Raw genomic sequence first — 19096 nt, 5'->3', positions numbered from 1 at the left:
TTTTTTTTTTTTTTTTTTTTTTTTCTATTTTATATAATAATCGAATTTTTTTGACAATTACAAACAAAAATAAATAAATAATAAAAATAATAACTCGTCTTTATCTTGTCTTATAAAAAAAAATAAAAAATAAAAAGTAATAATAATAACTTGTCTTTATTATCCCGTTGTCGTGAAAGGTTAAATATATAAACAATTATTCTTGCAACGGTCCAAACACACCGCTAATAGATATTGTCTATATTTGATCTAGTATGTATCACCATTGACCTCATGATTTTAAAACGCGTATGCTAGTAAGAAATTTTTTCACTCTTATAAATAATATTTCATTCCCTACTCTAATTAAGATGGGATCTCACAATCCATCCCTTGGGACCGCCATCCTTCAAAGCACACCGCTCATTGTCGGGATTTGATACCATTTTAAAACTTTAATAGGAAGCGCTTTAAGATAAAATCCAAAAATGACATCTTATACATACGGGGTTAGGATTATTACCGTTCTCTTTTATTTTTTTATTAAATTATAAAATTATTTATGTCTATTCAATTCTTAATTTTGAAATAATATAAAATTAGTATTAGTTCGTTTATTTGTTTGCGTCTAATACATCTCTAAATTTTTTATTTTGGTTCGACCCGTCTTTGAAATTTTTTAAAACTTATGAATTTTAATTGAAATTCTTAATTTTTAAACACGTAAATAAATTTATATGGTTGTTTAATATGTTTTAAAATTTTCAAAATTATATCTAATTAATAATTAATTGATTCCACGTTTAAAAAAAATCATAATTTTTAATAAAACTCAAATAAAAAATAAGACTTTTTAACACCAAATAATTATGAAAAAATTAAATATTTTTAAAAATAGGTGAATTAGATAAAAAAAAATATATTAAAATTTTTAACTAGTATTAATCCTTTATTAAAATTTATCAATTGAATAAATACAAATTTAGAAATTTAATTAATATATACAATTTATAGTATATGGTACGTAATTCCGTACATTAATTTTATTATATGAAAGGGACAAAATAAACAAATATTTTAATAAATAGTCATTGTCACGTGATTTAGACAAGAATTTCAATTAACCATATAATAATTTAAAATATAATTTTCCATTATTGTTTTACCTTTTTTTTTATTTCAAAAAATATATTTTTTTCTTAGTTTCTTTGTTGTTATTCAAGCAAGTAAACATTTTTTTTTTCTGTTTATTATCATTTTTTAAATCCAAACATTTATTATACATTTAGATATTAAAATTGATTTTAACATATGATATATTAATTCATATCCTTACCGTTTTAAAATTATATTATAAATTAAATAATTATTACTTTATTGTATCTATTTTAATTTAACAAGACTAAATTAATAAAAATACGATTGTCTAAAAAAAATATCTTTAAACGTTCAAAAACTTCAATAATATCCTTAAATATTTAATAAAATACTAAAATTGTTTTTAAAAAAATAATCTTTAATTTTTTAAAATATTTTTAAAATAACCTTGGGTGTTTAAAAGTTTTATTAATGTTTTTAATTAAAAAAAAACTTCAAAAATATTTTTAATTTTTTTAAAAATTACCGTTAATACCCATTTTAAAAATACTGAGGTTAAAAGTTTAAAGATGGTTTATGAGATATTAATAAACTGTTTTTATTTATTTATTTATTTTTTATACTAATAGATTAATATTATTTTTTAAATTGCATGCTTATTATTTAAATATAATCGATGAAGAGGGTATTTTTTATTTTTTATTTTAATTTAAGGGTATTTTTGGAATTGTATTAAAAGTGTAAGGATATTTTTGAAATAAAATATTAAATATTTTTTTAGATTTTATTTTATTTGCTAATTTAGTGTTACATTTACAATCTAAAATATTATAGGTATCAAAATTCTAAAATATTATATTTATTAAAATTCTAAAATATTATATTTATCAAAATTTTGTGAGCCGCTTAGAAAAAGTTGCCATCTTTAGGCGCACCACTTAATTTATTGGCGGCGATAACCCTAAACCCTGCGCCTGCGGCCCCGCCACATTCACACTGGAGTGTACCGGTAGCGTATCGCTCTCCTCCGAAGCGTTTCAATTTTTTCAACGAGCGCGGATAACGCACTCAGGATTCGATACTACTCTACTTTAGATTATTATATATCCAGGTTTGAAATTTGTTGTAATCTCCCATTTTCATTCGTGGGCTTCTTGTTTCTTTCGTTGAGACGCTTAGAGACATGAAATTTATTGCGGGCAGCTTCCTTGCATGTGTGATTAGTTTGTTATTTATTTACTTTTGGGTTATGTAATGGTGAGGATTCGTCAGCTTGGATGTCACTGATAACGCTTTAATTGAGTTCGAGGCTTGTTTATTTTAATCTGTTTGTGGGTTCTGAAACTGAATGTATTCCTGAATGAAATGTTGCGGAATTGTGTGCTGTGAATTGAAAAATATCAATAGTGAAGTAAATTAATTCCCAACTCGACTTGGGTTCATTAGTTTAAGTGCCCTGTTCTCAATTTGTTCATCTGTGTTCTGTTTGAAGTCAAAGAATACTTTTCCCCCTTTTTGGCACCTCTAACTTTCTGAATTCAGGGAACTATGGAACACGTTCTGTGGTGGTTTTCTTTTTGGTTCTTAGCTTTTCTTAGTTCTTACTCGACCTCAATTCTCATGCCCATATCAGTTATCTTTAGATGCTCTGGTTTTTGTTATGATCTAAAGTGCCAAGTAGGCATCATTCGAGGACAAACGAAACTCTCGATGTTATCTTTTCTTTGTTTTTTGTGCTTGTCTATTTCTAGATGGACTTTTGGTTGTAGGATAAGTCTGATTAGTGGCTTGTTTCAGCTATTGTCGAAACTATTGGAACAATACTGAGCTTTAATGGGTCATTGGTCAAGGTTTAAATTGCTGATGATTTTTATGATAAATTTCATATTTGTAATGTATTGAAGGAAAAAATATGTAACGGCTCAAGCCCACCATTAACAGATATTGTTTTCTTTGGATTTTTCTTTTCGAATTTTTTCTCTAAGTTTTTAAAATGCCTCTATTAGAGAGAGATTTCCATCCTTACAGAGAATAATTCGTTCTCCTCCTCAACCAACCAAATGTGTTCCATTATATTGGTATTATTTTTATGTTTCTATAATGGGAATTACTGATTATATGTTGGGTATAAATGTCAATCCACAGCTTACCAATGAGAGTGTTCTTGATATGTTCTAGTTAGTGGAAAGTAGACAAAGGAAGCACTAGCGGCTTGACAAGGCTGACGGGAGAAAAGAATTGGCATCAAGAAATCCACCGACAAAGGAAGAATTGATCGTGATGTTCAGCCCTGTGACTGCTCGTTCTCCTGCTACGCCTATCACTCCTATTTCATTTGGAGAACCTCGTGCGCGGTCCTTCCTTAAGGAAGCCACTCCTTCGCCTCTTCTTGTAATGTTCAATTCACCAATTTTTCTATTTTATTTTCTTTGAAGTGTTGGTACTAACAATCTCATATCGTGGGTTTCTTAATCTTCCTCTTATTAATTTTCTTTTTATCTAAACGTTGCCCCGAAGCAGTCTTTATTCACCCGTGCCTCCCTCCACGCCCACTCTGTGCCACGACCGTGCTCTGCTCTCAAAGCCATGGCTGATGGTGAAGCCGTCACCCTTTCTACAAAGATCACCGCTTCATCTCCTTCTGGTAGTTTCCTTTTGTTTTTGTATATAGAACAATTATTATCGCGTGTTTTTCTATAGAAAGCTTTGAATTTTGACCGTATGTTGGTAGTGTGCTTTAGAGATGGATGTTAGTGGATAAGAGGCATAAAGACAAGCTTTGTTTGTTTTCACTTGGGAGGAGTTGTAAATCTCTACAAAAGGGAAAGCTACTATCATTTATGAACTCAGATCAAAATTCTCCTTGAGCTTAGATTTCGATTTTGCTTGTTTTATGACGTAATTTGACTCTTTGATTCATTTTTTCTTTTTAATAGGGACCTTTTCATAGTGAGTTGGTTGTATCAATTTGACGGTATCTGCTATTATGTTCAGTTTCAGGAAAGAAGCTAGCTCTGATATCCTTGTCAGACAAGAAAAATCTTGCATTTCTAGGAAATGGGCTTCAAGAATTAGGGTAAGCCCTTCAAGAATTATTATACAATTTTGTTTAAGCTCTTTGCTTGATGATTTAATCTCTTTTGAAATTCCCAACATGCCATCTATACTGTCTTTCTTAAAAAAAAAAAAAAAATTCTTAGTTCTAAGTTATGACACCATATGCTTTCTTCTTTGCACCTCTTTCCTCTAGAGTGTGCCTTAAGCTTGAACAACCTTGAATATTTTATCACGCCTCATATCATATAAAATTGCAGCTACACGATTGTTTCAACTGGAGGGACTGCATCTACATTGGAAACTTCTGGGGTAAGCGTTACTAAGGTGGAGGAGCTGACAAGTTTCCCTGAAATGGTATGCTGCCTTTTCTCGTGTTATTCATATTCTGAATGAATCAAGCTCCCTGTTTTTTTATGTTGTGCCTCGGAGAGGAGGTTTGGGGCTGGATGCAACGTTTTGTCAGTTCACCATTTTGCTTAGGTTCCAGAACTTATTTTAAAATTGTACGGAGCATGAAAAACTGAAAATGAACCTCCTCTGCGTAGATTCTTGAATCATATTATATAAAGTTAGAAGCTGATGCATTATATCTTGACATAATTAGATTCTCCGGTCCTTTTATGTTATTCTTATTACCATACATTTGTTGAGGTGTAAACTTTGCTGACCATTTTTAATATGTAAATTATGGATTTTTAAAGATTTTATATTTTAAACCATTTAAGACGTGTTTAGTCCAACAACACGTGGGAGTGGGTGGGTTTGCATGAGTAGAGAGATTTAAACTTTAACCTCTTGATCTGGGACATATGCTTTAACCAGTTGAGTTATGCTCTAATCGGCAACTATTGAGGATGTTGTTCTACACTAGAATAATTGAATTTTATTCTAGTTCTCTTCGAGCTGTTCCTAGAACAATCCCATCCCCATAGAGGTTTATTTATTTTTTTGGAGGGGGGGTTAGAAATACAAGAAATTAGAATAGATTTGAATATGCCTGTTTTTCTTACTGATATAATCGATTTGATGGAGTAATTTTCTCTGTGGTTGCAGCTTGATGGTCGTGTAAAAACTTTGCATCCTTCTATACATGGGGGTATACTTGCTAGAAGAGACCAAAAGCATCATATGGACGCCCTTGATAAACATGGAATTGGTTAGTTTTATGTTTGTGTTTTATTTACTATGTGATCAATCTCTCGAAGTCTTATGCGACTCCTAAATTTCATCTGCAAAGCATGATCTTAGTTTCTGCATAATGTTTCCTGAAATAATTCCTCAACAGGCACATTTGATGTTGTCGTGGTAAACTTGTACCCGTTTTACGATAAAGTCACCTCATCTCAAAAAATAGACTTTGAAGATGGAATCGAGAACATTGATATTGGTGGCCCGGCCATGATCAGAGCTGCTGCAAAGGTAGGAAAATTCAGAACTCACTGTTTTTGACAATCAAATTGTATCTTGTAAACTTGGTCTAGATGCATATAAATTGTTCGAGCATTCACAGTTATTTTTATTCTTATTATTATTTTTTTTAATAAAAAAAAAGCAACAGACTACAAACTGGCTGAAAGACCATCTGTGTGTGTGTGTGTGTGTGTGTGCATACTATGCTCTTGAGAGAATGATAATCTCTTAGTTTAGATTAATTCAATTTCATGATGTGTATTGATATGTGCACTAACATGCATATGCAGAACCACAAGGATGTCTTAGTGGTCGTTGATACCGAAGACTATCCTGCACTGCTTGAGTTCTTGAAAGGAAATGAGGATGATCAACAATTTCGTCGAAAGCTTGCTTGGAAGGCATTTCAACATGTAGCTTCTTACGATTCTGCTGTCTCAGAATGGCTGTGGAAGCAGACTGTTGGAGGTAAATCCCCCTGTTTCATCTCCGCTAAATGCATAACCACTAGGATTGGTAAAAACTTATGCTATCGTTTGGTTCCAGATGAAGTTCAGAGTATGCATTTGTTAATGAACTATGAAGGGAAAAACATTTGTTTATTAGAACATTCGTTATTATTGTATTATTCTGGTGGAATATTAGATTAAAATAGTCCTCTGTGTTTGTTGGAAGATAAATTTCCTCCCAGCTTAACCGTGCCGCTTTCCCTCAAAAGTTCTCTTCGCTATGGCGAAAATCCTCATCAGAAGGCGGCCTTTTATGTTGATAAGAGTATCTCTGAAGTCAATACAGGTGGTATTGCAACAGCCATCCAACACCATGGAAAGGTGAGCAAGTATCCCTCTTCACAATTCATCTGTGGGTTCATCTTCGGATAGTATTTCTAAATTCAGAATGGTAGTACAAGTAACGAAGTTTAAATTTCATGTTGAAGCCTTTTATGTTGTCTGTTTTCCATGATGATCATGGAAAAGCTTCATTAGCTTAGCATCCAAACCATTATGCTTCTTCTAAGCATTCGTAAGGATTTACCATGATACATTTTTTAGGCTTTTATTGAAAGTCTTCATTCTTGCTCACAAGTTCCATAATCCGCCACATTACATTTCATTTATCTTTTACCTTGTATGGCATTCAAGTTTCAATTATGTGCAAACTTTTGTTTTGTGCAGGAGATGTCTTATAACAACTACTTAGATGCGGATGCAGCTTGGAATTGTGTGTCAGAGTTTAGGAATCCTACTTGTGTAGTTGTGAAACACACAAATCCATGTGGTGTAGCTTCACGTGATGATATTCTGGAAGCATATAGACTAGCTGTGAAGGCTGACCCCGTGAGTGCATTTGGTGGCATTGTAGCCTTCAACGTAGAAGTTGATGAGGTTAGTGTGTTTTATGTTAATAAAAGACGTTTGGACTTGAATCCATGAGATTTCTATGTTAACTTTTGGAGCAATTGATTCCAAGGAGCTGTCAGCCAGACCGAAACCTACGCTACCAAAACATCAAACCAACTTTTCACCTTCCAAGATGTATTTACGCTTATGTTATGTTGGATATTTGTGTAAGATCCTACATTGGTTGGAGAGGGGAACAAAGCATTCCTTACAAGGGTGTGGAGACCCCTCCCTAACGGACACGTTTTAAAACTTTGTGGGGAAATCCAGAAGGGAAAGCCCAAAGAGGACAATATCTGCTAGCAGTGGGCTTGAGTTATTACAAATGCTATCAGAGCTAGACACCGAATGGTGTGCCAGCGAGGACATTGGGTCCCCAAGGGTGGTGGGATTATGAGATCTCACATCGGTTGGAGAGGAGAATGAAACATTCCTTATAAGAGTGTGGAAACTTCTCCCTAATGGACGATATAACCCAAAGCGGACCAATATCTGCTAGTGGTGGGCTTGAGCTATTACAAATGGTAACAGAGTCGGGCACTAAGCGGTGTGTCAACAAGGACATTGGGCCTCCAAGGGGGATAGATTGTGAGATCCCACGTCAGTGTGTGGAAACTTCTCCCTAACAAATGCGTTTTAAAACCTTGAGATGAAGTCTGAAAGGGAAAGTCCAAAAAGAATAATATCTGCTATCGATGCAATCAATGGGCTATTACAGTTAGATAATTAGACGAATGAAGTAGCTAGGTAGCGTCAATGCTTTACTCTTATTGCATTCTTTGATTATTACAGTTAGATAATTAGATGAATGAAGTAGCTAAGTAGCGTCAATGCTTTACTCTTATTGCATTCAGGTTCTTGCAAGGGAAATTCGGGAGTTCAGAAGCCCTACAGATGGTGAAACACGGATGTTTTATGAGATTGTTGTTGCACCCAAGTACACAAAGAAGGGGCTTGAGATCTTGCGTGGGAAATCAAAGACTCTGCGAATTCTTGAGGCAAACAAAAATGAGAAAGGAAAACTCTCACTCAGGCAAGTTGGTGGGGGTTGGTTAGCACAAGATTCTGACGACTTGGTTCCCCAAGATATACAATTTAACGTAGTTTCTGGAAAGGCCCCTCAAGAGAGCGAGCTTCAAGATGCAGAGTTTGCATGGTTGTGCGTCAAGCATGTCAAGAGCAATGCCATTGTGATAGCAAAGGTTGGTATTTTCTAACTAAAATTTTCTCGACACGTTTGGATCCGGTTGGGAAATTTCTCATTCCTATCTATTTTGGCAGAATAACTGTATGTTGGGTATGGGAAGCGGGCAACCAAATCGCCTCGAAAGTTTGAGGATAGCCTTGAGGAAAGCTGGGGACGAGGTCAAAGGAGCTGCTTTGGCTAGTGACGCTTTCTTCCCATTTGGTAAGCTGGGGACGAGGTCGAAGTTACTAACGCGCATATGAAAATGAACTTGAATACTGACTAGAACTACCAGTTTTAACTTTATATATATCTGAAATACTTCAAATTTTCACCTGCTCTGCCACGGAATGTGTCGTGACCGTTGCAATCTCTTTAGTATTCATCTTGTTATTGTGACAATTCTTCTGAAACTCATCTTATCATACAATTTTTGGCAGCTTGGAATGATGCAGTGGAAGAAGCATGCCAGAGTGGAGTAGGTGTTATTGCAGAGCCCGGGGGCAGCATTCGAGATCCTGATGCTATCGACTGCTGCAACAAGTATGGCGTGTCCCTCGTCTTCACCAACGTGAGGCATTTCAGGCATTGATGATGCTCGTCAGCTCCTGAAAGATTTTAAAGCTTGGTTTGGACACCACACAGAATATGAAGATGTTCTTCCTTAATAAAGAGATTGGCGTGGTTGTAAAATAGGTTAACATGTATCCTATAACTTAACAATAAAAAACGCCTCTGAATTATCTTGGAAGTATGTTCCTTTTCAATCCCCAACTTCGGAATGAGTCCAGTTGGATGCCCTTTCTCTTTATACATGTGTTTTTAAGAGTGGTTTGATACACACCTCTGAATTTTGCCTATCATGTGTTGAAGTTGCATGAGCCCTAAAAGTAATCAGTGATGTTATGGGAGGGAGGTAAAAAACAGTTAAAAGAGTATTCAACCTGAAAAAAGATTTACATCCTCATTATATAACGTAATCTTTCCAACAATGGAGAAGCCAATGAAAATGATAACAGGTTCTGGTACAGGCTAAACATTGCCCTTAACGATTCTTCCTAGATTCGTTGCATTTAGGCCTATCGTTCGGTTTATTGACTACGCCTAGGATCTCAGTGATGTTTGTCAGATTATTGTCGTTATGGATGTGTTGAAGTTGTTCTTCCCACACTCGTTGCATTTAGGCCTATCGTCCTGTGGCCTGTTTTGGATGCGTTGAAGGTGTTCTTCCCACACTCATTGCATTTAGGCCTATCGTCCTGTGGCCTGTTTTGGATGTGTTGAAGGTGTTCTTCCCACACTCATTGCATTTAAGCCTATTGTCTTGTGGCCTGTTTGTTGACCACGCTTGGATCTCAGTGATGTCTGTTAGATTGTCGTTGTGGATGTGTTGAAGGTATTCTATCCACACTCGTTGCATTTAGGCCTATTGTCCTATGGCCTGTCTGTTGACCACGCCTAGGATCTCAGTGATGTCTGTGGTGGAGGTGTTCTTTCCATACTCGTTGCATTTAGGCATATTGTCCTGTGGCTTGTTTGTTGACCACGCCTAGGATCTCCGTGATGTCTGCCAGATTGTCATTTATTGTCCTGTGGCTTGTTTGTTGACCACGCCTAGGATCTCAGTGATGTCTGCCAGATTGTCATTGTGGCCGTGTTGGAGATGGATCGTGATGATGATCTATTTGGTCAAAGCGTCCCTTTTGTCAAAGTGTTGTAGAGGAACCAACAAGTAGAAGAAGCCACGTGGAACAAGAAGGATGAAGAGGGAGAAATACCCAAAGCTGTTCATGAATGTAGGTACTTCAGGACGAAAGTTCTTTTAGGGGATGCAATGCCATGGTTCGGAATTGAAATAAAAGAAACGACATAGCAAATACAAAGTCTTAATCCAAATATTTTAAAACTAAGTCGGATTCATTAACTAACAAGATTCAAGAATCGCTCGAGTTCTGGAAAAATGGCCCTCTAAGAATACATGAAAAGGAAAAACAGCACTTCAGGTATAAGTTCGTTTGACTATTGAGACAGAAATAGAACCAAAGATTATGGTTCAAGAGATGGCCATTTAGCGAGAAAATCATGATATTATTATAAGAAACATGAGTCCAAAAAAAGCAATGGATGAACGAAAGCATACATTCATTCCAAGATGACTTTTGCACCGAGTGCCTTCATCTTTTCAATCAATTGTTCACCCTCTTCCTTTGACAATCCCTTCTTCAACACTGATGGCGTTTTCTCCACTAGATCCTTTGCTTCTTTAAGCCCTAAATCCGTGAAACTTCTTACCTCCTTTATAATTTTAATCTTTGCAGCTGCTTCGTAAGACTCTAATTTCAATTCATAAACAGTCTTTTCCGGCTTCTTCTCCTCCTTGGCAGCTGCTGCTGATGCCTTCATACCCATACCAGCTAATCCGGCAGCTCCTGGTTTCATAACTCCAACCACTGGCATGTCTGTCATTCCTAATTTTTTCCTCAAAATGGAAGATAATTCAGCAACTTCAACTAATGTGAGTCCTGATATTTCATCCACAAGCCTAAAAACACGATCAGTTGGAGGACTGCGATGCTGTGTTGGATCGAAATTTGCTGGATCGTAATCAGCTGGAAGCCTTCTCTGGTCAATTTCCACTTCCTCCTCTTCCTCCTCTATCCGAGCAGGTTGAGCGTAATTTCTATGTAATCCATTTAAGTTGAAGGCAGCCACAGGGGAACGAACGATGTTAGTAAACACACCGGGTAGGAGATGCCTTGTTCTTAAAACTAAGTGCATTTCTCAAGTTGTTAATGAGAACTTTCCCCCTAAGGTAGCAAGTTATTTAGTTCAAACCCATTTTAGGCTTCCGTAAGGGCAATTCAGTGGCCTGGATAGAAAAAGAACAATTTCAGTCAATACACCAATCAACATTTGCACGTACTGAGAAGGGAGAACCATAGACTAGATGTCAGTCAAGAAGAAAAATACGTTTTTTCCCCGCCCCAAGGCTCAGATCTTTGGAGACATCAAGAGTTTTTTGCATTAAATTCACCCAAAGATTCGAACATGCGACCTCTAGGTCGGTTTTACTCACATTGTGAGCCTTAACCAAAAGGGCTGCCCCTTGGAGAATCAAGAAGACAAGTAATTTGTGTTCATTTAGGCCTTCGGATACAAGTAAGATTTTCAATACAAATTATCCAGCAAAATGACGAGAGAAACTGCACTACAAAAATATTGGCATCAACCTTCACAACTTCAGCTCAATTAAAGTTTACATAAATTTACAGTTGGACAAAAGCTCACAGGTAGATCGTGGAAAACATTACTTTGTTTATATATAACTAGCGAGTGTTCCCCATTTTTCCACGAGCACAAAATGAAGGTCTAATTAATATCAGAACCAATATTTCTACTATATCAGATATGAAGTATTCGAAGAACACAAATCAAAGCTAAACATAGCACAACAAGCAAATTTAAACAGAGAAATGCCATCAAACCTTCTTTCTCAACCAAAATCAATATTCTACAATGCGAAAAATCAAATAGTCCATTCAACCATCTGAACTTTTATCTTTTTTTTTGTTCTTTCCCAACATTGATTGTAAAGCAAAACGCCTCAAGAATACTGAATCGAAGATAAATTTATCCTAACACCAATCGAATAACAGGGTTGCAGAAAGCACACCTGATACAAACCTTACGCTATGAGATGAGAATTAAGCGCTGGGCAAGGGAGACTGAATGCGCAGCCGAAATGAGAGCGAGGCGCTGAGGGAGGTGAAGATTGGTGGACTGGCGACGTTGATGACTGAAGGTGAGTAAGCTCCGGAGGAACACTGCTGCAGATCAATGGTCAATTAGGGCTCCCATTTCTTTTTTCTTTTTCTTTTTTTTTATAATTTTAATATTTTTAGATGTGGGCTAAGTGGGCTGGGCCTAGACGATAACGGTGGGCCCATTAATGGACCTTTTGTGTGGGCTTGCACAAGCCCAATTATAAGCCCAACTCTAAGCCCAACCAAAGTACACTTGGATATTTCCTATTACTCCAAAATCTGATGTTCCTGCTGTGGTTAATGTTTTAGACCATTGGTGGCGGAGAGTTCTTGATTGTGTTTGTCGATTTACAGGTGAGCGGTCTTGTGTCTAAGCCAGTTGGTCAGACGACACCAACTTCACTTATTAGATTAGTATTAGCCGACTATCTCAACAATCAAATGGGATAATAGAAAAATCGAGTCGTTATATCTCGATAATGTTGCATGTTAATTCACATACTATAATCATATTGCGTTCATTCTTCCGGTGATGTTCATGATTGAGCACCAACACTGTTTGCTCAACTCGGCTTAGTTCATAGTGAGATTGTTGTTCATACGTATTCACGTTTGTCTCTTTTATTTCTTATATGGGTCATGATACCGAAATGCGTCCACAACCTATCCTTATTGACACTGGTATTGAGTCATGAAGTGTTCTTAGGAGCCTAAACCAATTAAACACGTCCAAATTTAGCCACATGTATGGTATAAGTTTTTTGCATCAATATTCAATATGATTTCTCACTTAATTTTCAATCATTGAACTTGTGAAATCTCACCTCGGTCGTAGAGGAGAACAAAACATTCCTTATAAGGGTATGAAAACCTCTCCCTAATAGACGTGTTTTAAAACCGTGAGGTTGATGGCTATACGTAACGTGCTAAAGTGGACAATATCTACTAGTAATGAGATTGTACTGTTACAAATGGTATTAGAGCCGGACACCGGGATGGTGTGTCAGTGAGGACACTGGCTCCTAAGGGGGAAGACTGTGAGATCCCACATCAGTTAGAGATGGGAACAAAACATTTCTTATAAGGTGTGGAAACCCCTCCTTAGCAAACACGTTTTAAAACCGTGAGGCTGATGACTATACGTAATGGGCTAAAGCAGACAATATCGGCTAGTAATTGGATTGTGCTGTTACAAATAGTATTAGAGTTAGACACCATGGTGGTATGTTAGCGAGGACACTAGCTCCCAAGGGAGAAGATTGTGAGATCCCACATCAGTTAAAGATGGGAACGAAACATTCCTTATAAGGTGTGGAAACCTCTCCCTAGCAAACACGTTTTAAAACCGTAAGGCTGACGACTATACGTAACGGGTTAAAGGGGGTGGATGTGAGATCCCACATCGATGTGTGCGAGCAAGGATGTGACCCAACATCCTCGCTCGCACACGTAACGGGCTAAGACTGACAACTATACGTAACTGTAGAGCTAGACACCAAGCGTTGTGTGCGAGCGAGGATGTTAGGCCACCAAAGGGGTGGATGTGAGATCCCACATCGATCAGAGATGAGAACAAAACATTCCTTATAAAGGTACGAAAACTTCTCGTAAATGAGTGCTATCAATCACGAGATCTCGAACTCACCCACTTAGTTTCTCAAACGAAGTACGTCAAACATCTCTCAACTCAACTCATCTGACCTCGACATCGTGGGCAGTTGTTACAAGACTTATGTGTTCATCATTTACATGTTATGAAAGATTCTTACAAAGATTAAACCCATTCATATAGTTTAATAGGATGATACGTAAGAGGTACAGGTTTATATATATATTAAAAACGTAGAGAATCTGAAGTCTTGAATGAGAGAAGAAAAAGGGTGCGACAGGGAAAGAGAAAATTGGCAATTCCAAGCAGGGTGGGCTCATCTTCCAAAAAATGTTAGACAACATCACTACAATTAGGTGTTATTGATTCAACCGATGTGCATCAATTTACGTTTAACTTTAGCAAATCGATGAGCTTAAACCAGGGAATAACAAAGCACCCTATGCACCTTCCACTTTTCAGATGTAATCATGTTTAGAGATGTCGATTGGTTTTACGCTCGGCTTACATTCACACCGAACTCAGAGGTGATTCAGCCTTTAGATCAAGTTGTTAGACGAACACGACTCTCCACAATAGTATGATACTGTCCACTTTGAGTGTAAGCTCTCATGGCTTTGCTTTGGGCTTCCAAAATGCCCGATGTGTGACTTTCATCATCCAACACCTCCTCTCGAACAAAGTGCGCCTTTAGTCATTTTTAGATGACTTGGCACGACTAAGTTTAGGGCATGACTCTGATACCATGTTAGACGAACACGACTCTCCACAATGGTATGATATTGTCCACTTTGAGTATAACCTCTCTCGTGGTTTTGCTTTGGGTTTCCCCAAAATGCCTCGTATCAAAGAGAGAGTATTCTTTGCTTATAAACCCACGATCATTCCCTAAATTAGCAGACGTGAGACTTTCATCATCCAACACAAGTAACGCGAGAGAGAGTGACAAACATTTTTTTGTCTGGGATTGGGGACGGAATTATATTACTCATCTCGTTAACACCCCATCCTACTTAATGTTCGTATAATTTTGAGAGTAATATTTAAATAAAATTATTATAATTTTTTTTAATTGTTAAAGACTATGTTTGTAACATCTACTCGTCGATTGTTCGATTCACAGGAGTAACCATTGACCTCGATAATTTACTTTGGAAACCAGTCATGAACCCAAAATTTCTCGGTATATGACAATGTTATTAATATTAAAATTTAAATTTTTAGAAATTATGTTGATAAAATGTTAAATATACGTTTGCTTTTGAAATATATTGATTTATTATGATTTTTTTTATACTTTATTAATAAATATTATATTTTATCTATGCCAATCTGATCCCTGCAAAAATAAATAGAAAATTTTGCGAGGAATAAAATAGGTAGCGGAGATGGGGACGAGAAGGCTTCCACGTCCCAGCCTTGTCTCGTGGACATCTCTAGTCAAACTGAAGCTTTGATAATGGAAATCAATAAATTTCATTCCGCTCAATAACCGGTTGTGACAAGGTCAAATCTAAAAAGAGTAGATTTATTTCATAGATACATATATTAGATTAGTTATATATCACGGTAATGATAGTACATATAATAGGTAGATTAGTTATTTAAGAATTGATGTAATTACTGCAGTAAATTTTGACAGTAATTTAATTTAAAAGAATTAAAATCTTAAAAATTTATAAAATAAAAATAAAAATATAATATTTTAAAATTAAGACGGTAGATAATAATTTAAAAAAAAAAATAATTATTTCAATAATTTATAATTGATGAAAAATAATTTGAAAAATGGACACATCAGATCGCAGGTGAAGATGACACGTGGCTTTGGACTTTCGAGGGAAATTGCCTTTGTAATTTGTGCTTAAAATTCTTAATTACCATTATTCTGTGATTAATATTATTTTAAATAAATAAATAAATAAATAACAGTACACCTGTTTATGCCTTTTGCATTTTATGACATATTTACTTGTTTTTTTCGAGGAATTATTTCCCAAACCCAAAAATAACTCCTCCTCTATTTATTATTAATTATTACTCATTTTTTTATTCCCTAATTAATCAATTTCTTATTTATTTATGTTACGAGTAATTTTGAATTTAAAGGGCTAGGACTGAGGTTAGGGTCGAGTCAACCTCTTATGGAGTCATTGTCATCCGTGCTTTGGACTTTTGGAACATCCATTAGGCCTAATTGATTCATTTCTGAACGTAATGAATTTCCCTTCTTCGGCCTCAACAAAGAGTTAGTGGTTGAGGCTAATGTTATGGTCAAGTCAACCTCTTAAAGAGTCGTCGTCATTGCATTCTTCAAACTCATAGAACCTCCATTCAATCTAGCTGGTTCGTTTTTAACCTAATTTATAGAGGAAGTATTAAGGGGGAAAAAAAAACTTTTCGAGTATTCTCATATAAACAGTAGTTTTCAACCTATCGAACATAAGTCACTGTTCAGACTCTAGATCTTTTATGTTTGATGACGGTTAGACTAAAAGATTTAAAAAAAATAAATTATAATTCGTGTGTCGTGGCTCGGGCTTCTAGTCTCCATGAAGATTTATTCAACCATGTTTTCTTGCAATCCTACCTTCGAATGTCCTTTCTACTATTTAAGACCGATCATTAAAATCATGTCTACACCCACCAAAGTAAAAATGCCCCAAAATACGCTCACCAATTATATGCTATTAAAAGAGTTGTTATTGCCTACTCGTTTTTAACTTACAACATTCTATTCTTTAAACGTATTAGCTCATTCACGTTTTCAAAAACATTTTATATCAAACATGACTCGAGGCTTGAGCATATGTCGATATCATCTACAAAGTGCAAATTCCACATGGCTAACTTGGTCGATGGATCAAAACAAGTGTCACACAATCGTTATCACAAGCACACGAGGTAACCTAGGGACCGTTAGTTGAACATGACTCTCCACAATGATATGATATTGTCCACTTTCAGCATAAGTTCTCACGGCTTTGTTTAGGGGTTCGAGTATTATTTGATTATAAGCCCATGATTATTTGATAAATTAGTCGACGTAAGACTTTCATCATCCAACAGGGACATCCGAAAACGGCACCGTAATGAAAACCTGACCGTCTTGGGTTGCTAAAGCCTAAAGCCACTGCAAAACCACAGAGAAAGTATAGTATTAAGCAGAAAAAGCATAGGTTATTGGCGGGCAGTATACCGCCATTAACACAACTCCCCAAGCTCCCATTTTATTTTTTATCCCCTTTTATTCTGTAATAAACGACAAGGCGTCGAGAGAAAACCCTGCTTCACTCCTCACCTCACCACCATTAAAGCGACACCAACAAACAACTTTGAAATCACTCACACTCCCAAACAAACAAACAACAAACAAAAAAAAAAAAAAAAACCCCAAAACCCTCTTGAATTCTTCTAACAACATACAAATCTCGCTTCTCCACTCTTCAATTTGAATCAAAACCAACCGGATATGACCAAAACTAGCTGCGTTCTTGCTTGGACATCGCCGACGTGATGATCATCAACCATTGTGGCGCTGCCATGGCCGCCAAGCCTGCATGGCTTCAGGCCCTCATGGCCGAGACCTTCTTTGGCACTTGCTTGCTTCATGAGAACCGCCGCAAGTCCGAGAAGAATGTGTTTTGCTTGCATTGTTGTCTTAGTATTTGTCCTCACTGCCTCTCTTCTCACCGTGCTCATCCTCTTCTTCAGGTATTCATCTATTTAATTTTGTTCTTGATTTTTTATGGGTTTTTCACTAATTTTAATGGGGTTTTCGTAATTTTTAATGGGTTTTTGCAAAATTTGTTCTTGATTTGATGGGTTTTTCATGAATTTTAATGGGTTTTTCTCAAAATTTGTTCTTTTTTTGAGGCTGGAAACTTATCCAACTTTTGAGATTTGGTTGGGTTCCTATTCGTGGATGACTCCATTTTTATCCAATCTTCCTGCCAGAGCTCTCTCAGTTGTTGCTTTCGCTCAACTTTTGTCCGTTAGGAATCACGACTCTCGACATAAGCTCTCGTGGGTTTGTTCTTGATTTTTCCAAAGATCTTATACTAATGAAAATAGTATTCCTTACTTATAAACCCATGTTCAACTCCATAATTAGCTTACGTGAAACGTATTTTCACTAAATTCTTGTCTTTTAGGAACTACAACCCTACAACCCTACGCAATGACATAATATTGTCCACTTGGAGCCTAAATTCTCGTGATTTTGCTTTTAGTTTTTCCAAAAGGTCTTATAGGGATGTGTTCCTTACTTGTAAATCCATCATCAACTCCTTGATTAGCTAAAGTGGGACACGCTTTCATATCTCATAGGAACTACAACGGTTCACAATCATATGATATTATTTGCATAAGTTTTCATAGCTTTACTTTAGATTCTCCATAAGCCTCGTACCTTGGTACCAATAAAGATAGTATAGTCGACATGGAACTCTTTCTCCCAACAATCCTCGACATTGTCTACTAATTTTGAGATTACAATCATGATTAACAACGGATTAAACGAAATGGGTTTGTGTTCATCAGGTTAGACGATACGTTTACCACGACGTAATTCGATTGGGCGATCTCGAAAAGCTCATAGACTGTTCCCATATTCAGGTAAATTCTCTTCCAAACCAAATTTAACAAATTGGGTTATGATAATTAACCATAAAGTTCCAATCTTTGCAGCCCTACACCATAAACGGAGCCAAAGTTATATTCTTGAATTACAGGCCACAATCACGGCCATGCAAACAAGGCTCGTCAAACGCTTGCTTCACCTGCGACAGAATTCTCCAAGAACCCTTCCATTTTTGCTCTCTTTCTTGCAAAGTGGATCACATGGTGTTCCAAGGCCAAGATTTATGCGAGATCCTCCACAGGTTCGACGAGTCCGATTTCTCTTACTCCCAATTCGAATCCCTTCGAATGGACGGACTAGAGGGTATCGACGACGAGGCCGCCGCCGCCGCCGCCGGCAGTTGCGGCGGCACACCGAATTCCATGGTGGAAGAACCACAGCAGTTCAACAAAGCCTCGTCTTGCTCGGAGGGTACTCATATCTTTAAAAGAAAGAACAAAGGCACTGATTTTCTTCCCGCCGGCATCGTTTTGTCGCTCAGTAGTAGAAGGAAGGGCGCCCCTCAAAGGGCGCCGCTTTCTTGAGGGCGGAATTTGGTGTTTTTATTGATGAACAATTTTTGAAAATGAAATGAATAATTTGTTGTCGGCGGCGTTTGGGTTTTCCGGTAAGGGTTTGGCAAGTGAATTACACGGCGGTGGGCGGTGGGTGGTGGTGATCGGAGTGTTTCCGGTGGGGGTTATTTCTATTCAGGCTCACCAATTTTGTGTCAATTCGTGTAATTTATTGGAACTTGCACGTAAATTATATATTATCCGTTGGATTGTTGTTTATTTTGTTCTCTATTTTTTTTGTGTTGTGTTGCGAGCTGGTTTAATCTCTATTTCTATTTTTATTTTTATTTTTATTATTATTATTATTATTTTGACGACTTTATGTAGACACATGAATGAACTAAGATCACATTTGAATTATAAATTTTGATTTTGAGAATACGATGATTAAGAAAAA

General features: G+C 36.5%; 3 protein-coding genes across 5 annotated transcripts; 2 read left to right on the top strand and 1 right to left on the bottom strand.

Moving 5' to 3' along the window:
- The first annotated feature begins 2010 nt into the window (after positions 1 to 2010).
- Positions 2011 to 8988, top strand: LOC111456923 (bifunctional purine biosynthesis protein PurH-like). Of its 2 annotated transcripts, none has more exons than XM_023099000.1 (13): positions 2011 to 2188; positions 3256 to 3468; positions 3598 to 3721; positions 4072 to 4153; positions 4392 to 4488; positions 5188 to 5290; positions 5420 to 5553; positions 5835 to 6012; positions 6220 to 6374; positions 6720 to 6929; positions 7799 to 8146; positions 8226 to 8352; positions 8571 to 8988. In XM_023099000.1, exons 2-13 carry the CDS (start codon positions 3358 to 3360, stop codon positions 8720 to 8722), a joined length of 1821 nt encoding a protein of 606 aa, XP_022954768.1. In that variant the 5' UTR covers positions 2011 to 2188; positions 3256 to 3357; the 3' UTR covers positions 8723 to 8988. The 2 variants fall into 2 exon arrangements, with proteins under 2 accessions (XP_022954768.1, XP_022954767.1); XM_023098999.1 differs by having other exon boundaries at positions 2011 to 2155; positions 8571 to 8904.
- Positions 8989 to 10027: 1039 nt separating this feature from the next.
- LOC111456924 (50S ribosomal protein L7/L12-like) lies at positions 10028 to 11984 on the bottom strand. 2 transcript variants are annotated; one of them, XM_023099002.1, is made up of 2 exons: positions 11804 to 11984; positions 10028 to 10999 (listed from the first exon to the last, which is right to left on the bottom strand). In XM_023099002.1, exon 2 carries the CDS (start codon positions 10906 to 10908, stop codon positions 10273 to 10275), a length of 636 nt encoding a protein of 211 aa, XP_022954770.1. In that variant the 5' UTR covers positions 10909 to 10999; positions 11804 to 11984; the 3' UTR covers positions 10028 to 10272. The 2 variants fall into 2 exon arrangements, with proteins under 2 accessions (XP_022954770.1, XP_022954769.1); XM_023099001.1 differs by having other exon boundaries at positions 11815 to 11984.
- Positions 11985 to 16876: 4892 nt separating this feature from the next.
- Positions 16877 to 18838, top strand: LOC111456982. Its single transcript, XM_023099070.1, has 3 exons — positions 16877 to 17217; positions 18046 to 18120; positions 18193 to 18838. The coding sequence occupies exons 1-3, from the start codon at positions 17020 to 17022 to the stop codon at positions 18667 to 18669; spliced, it is 750 nt and encodes a 249-aa protein (XP_022954838.1). The 5' UTR covers positions 16877 to 17019; the 3' UTR covers positions 18670 to 18838.
- The last annotated feature ends 258 nt before the right edge of the window (positions 18839 to 19096 follow it).

Source organism: Cucurbita moschata, unplaced genomic scaffold (genome assembly GCF_002738365.1).
Source record: "Cucurbita moschata cultivar Rifu unplaced genomic scaffold, Cmos_1.0 Cmo_Scf00019, whole genome shotgun sequence".
NCBI lineage: Eukaryota > Viridiplantae > Streptophyta > Magnoliopsida > Cucurbitales > Cucurbitaceae > Cucurbita > Cucurbita moschata.
This window is presented reverse-complemented; position numbering and strand designations above follow the sequence as displayed.

Excerpts from the sequence above, each read along its gene's own strand:
- LOC111456924 (XM_023099002.1), bottom strand. The coding sequence starts at position 10,908 with ATGCACTTAGTTTTAAGAACAAGGCATCTCCTACCCGGTGTGTTTACT.
- LOC111456982 (XM_023099070.1), top strand. The coding sequence starts at position 17,020 with ATGATCATCAACCATTGTGGCGCTGCCATGGCCGCCAAGCCTGCATGG. Across the intron at positions 17,218-18,045 it reads GTGCTCATCCTCTTCTTCAG|GTTAGACGATACGTTTACCA; the intron begins GTATTCATCTAT and ends TGTGTTCATCAG. Across the intron at positions 18,121-18,192 it reads TAGACTGTTCCCATATTCAG|CCCTACACCATAAACGGAGC; the intron begins GTAAATTCTCTT and ends CAATCTTTGCAG.
- LOC111456923 (XM_023099000.1), top strand. The coding sequence starts at position 3,358 with ATGTTCAGCCCTGTGACTGCTCGTTCTCCTGCTACGCCTATCACTCCT. Across the intron at positions 3,722-4,071 it reads CACCGCTTCATCTCCTTCTG|TTTCAGGAAAGAAGCTAGCT; the intron begins GTAGTTTCCTTT and ends TATTATGTTCAG. Across the intron at positions 5,554-5,834 it reads TGATCAGAGCTGCTGCAAAG|AACCACAAGGATGTCTTAGT; the intron begins GTAGGAAAATTC and ends ATGCATATGCAG.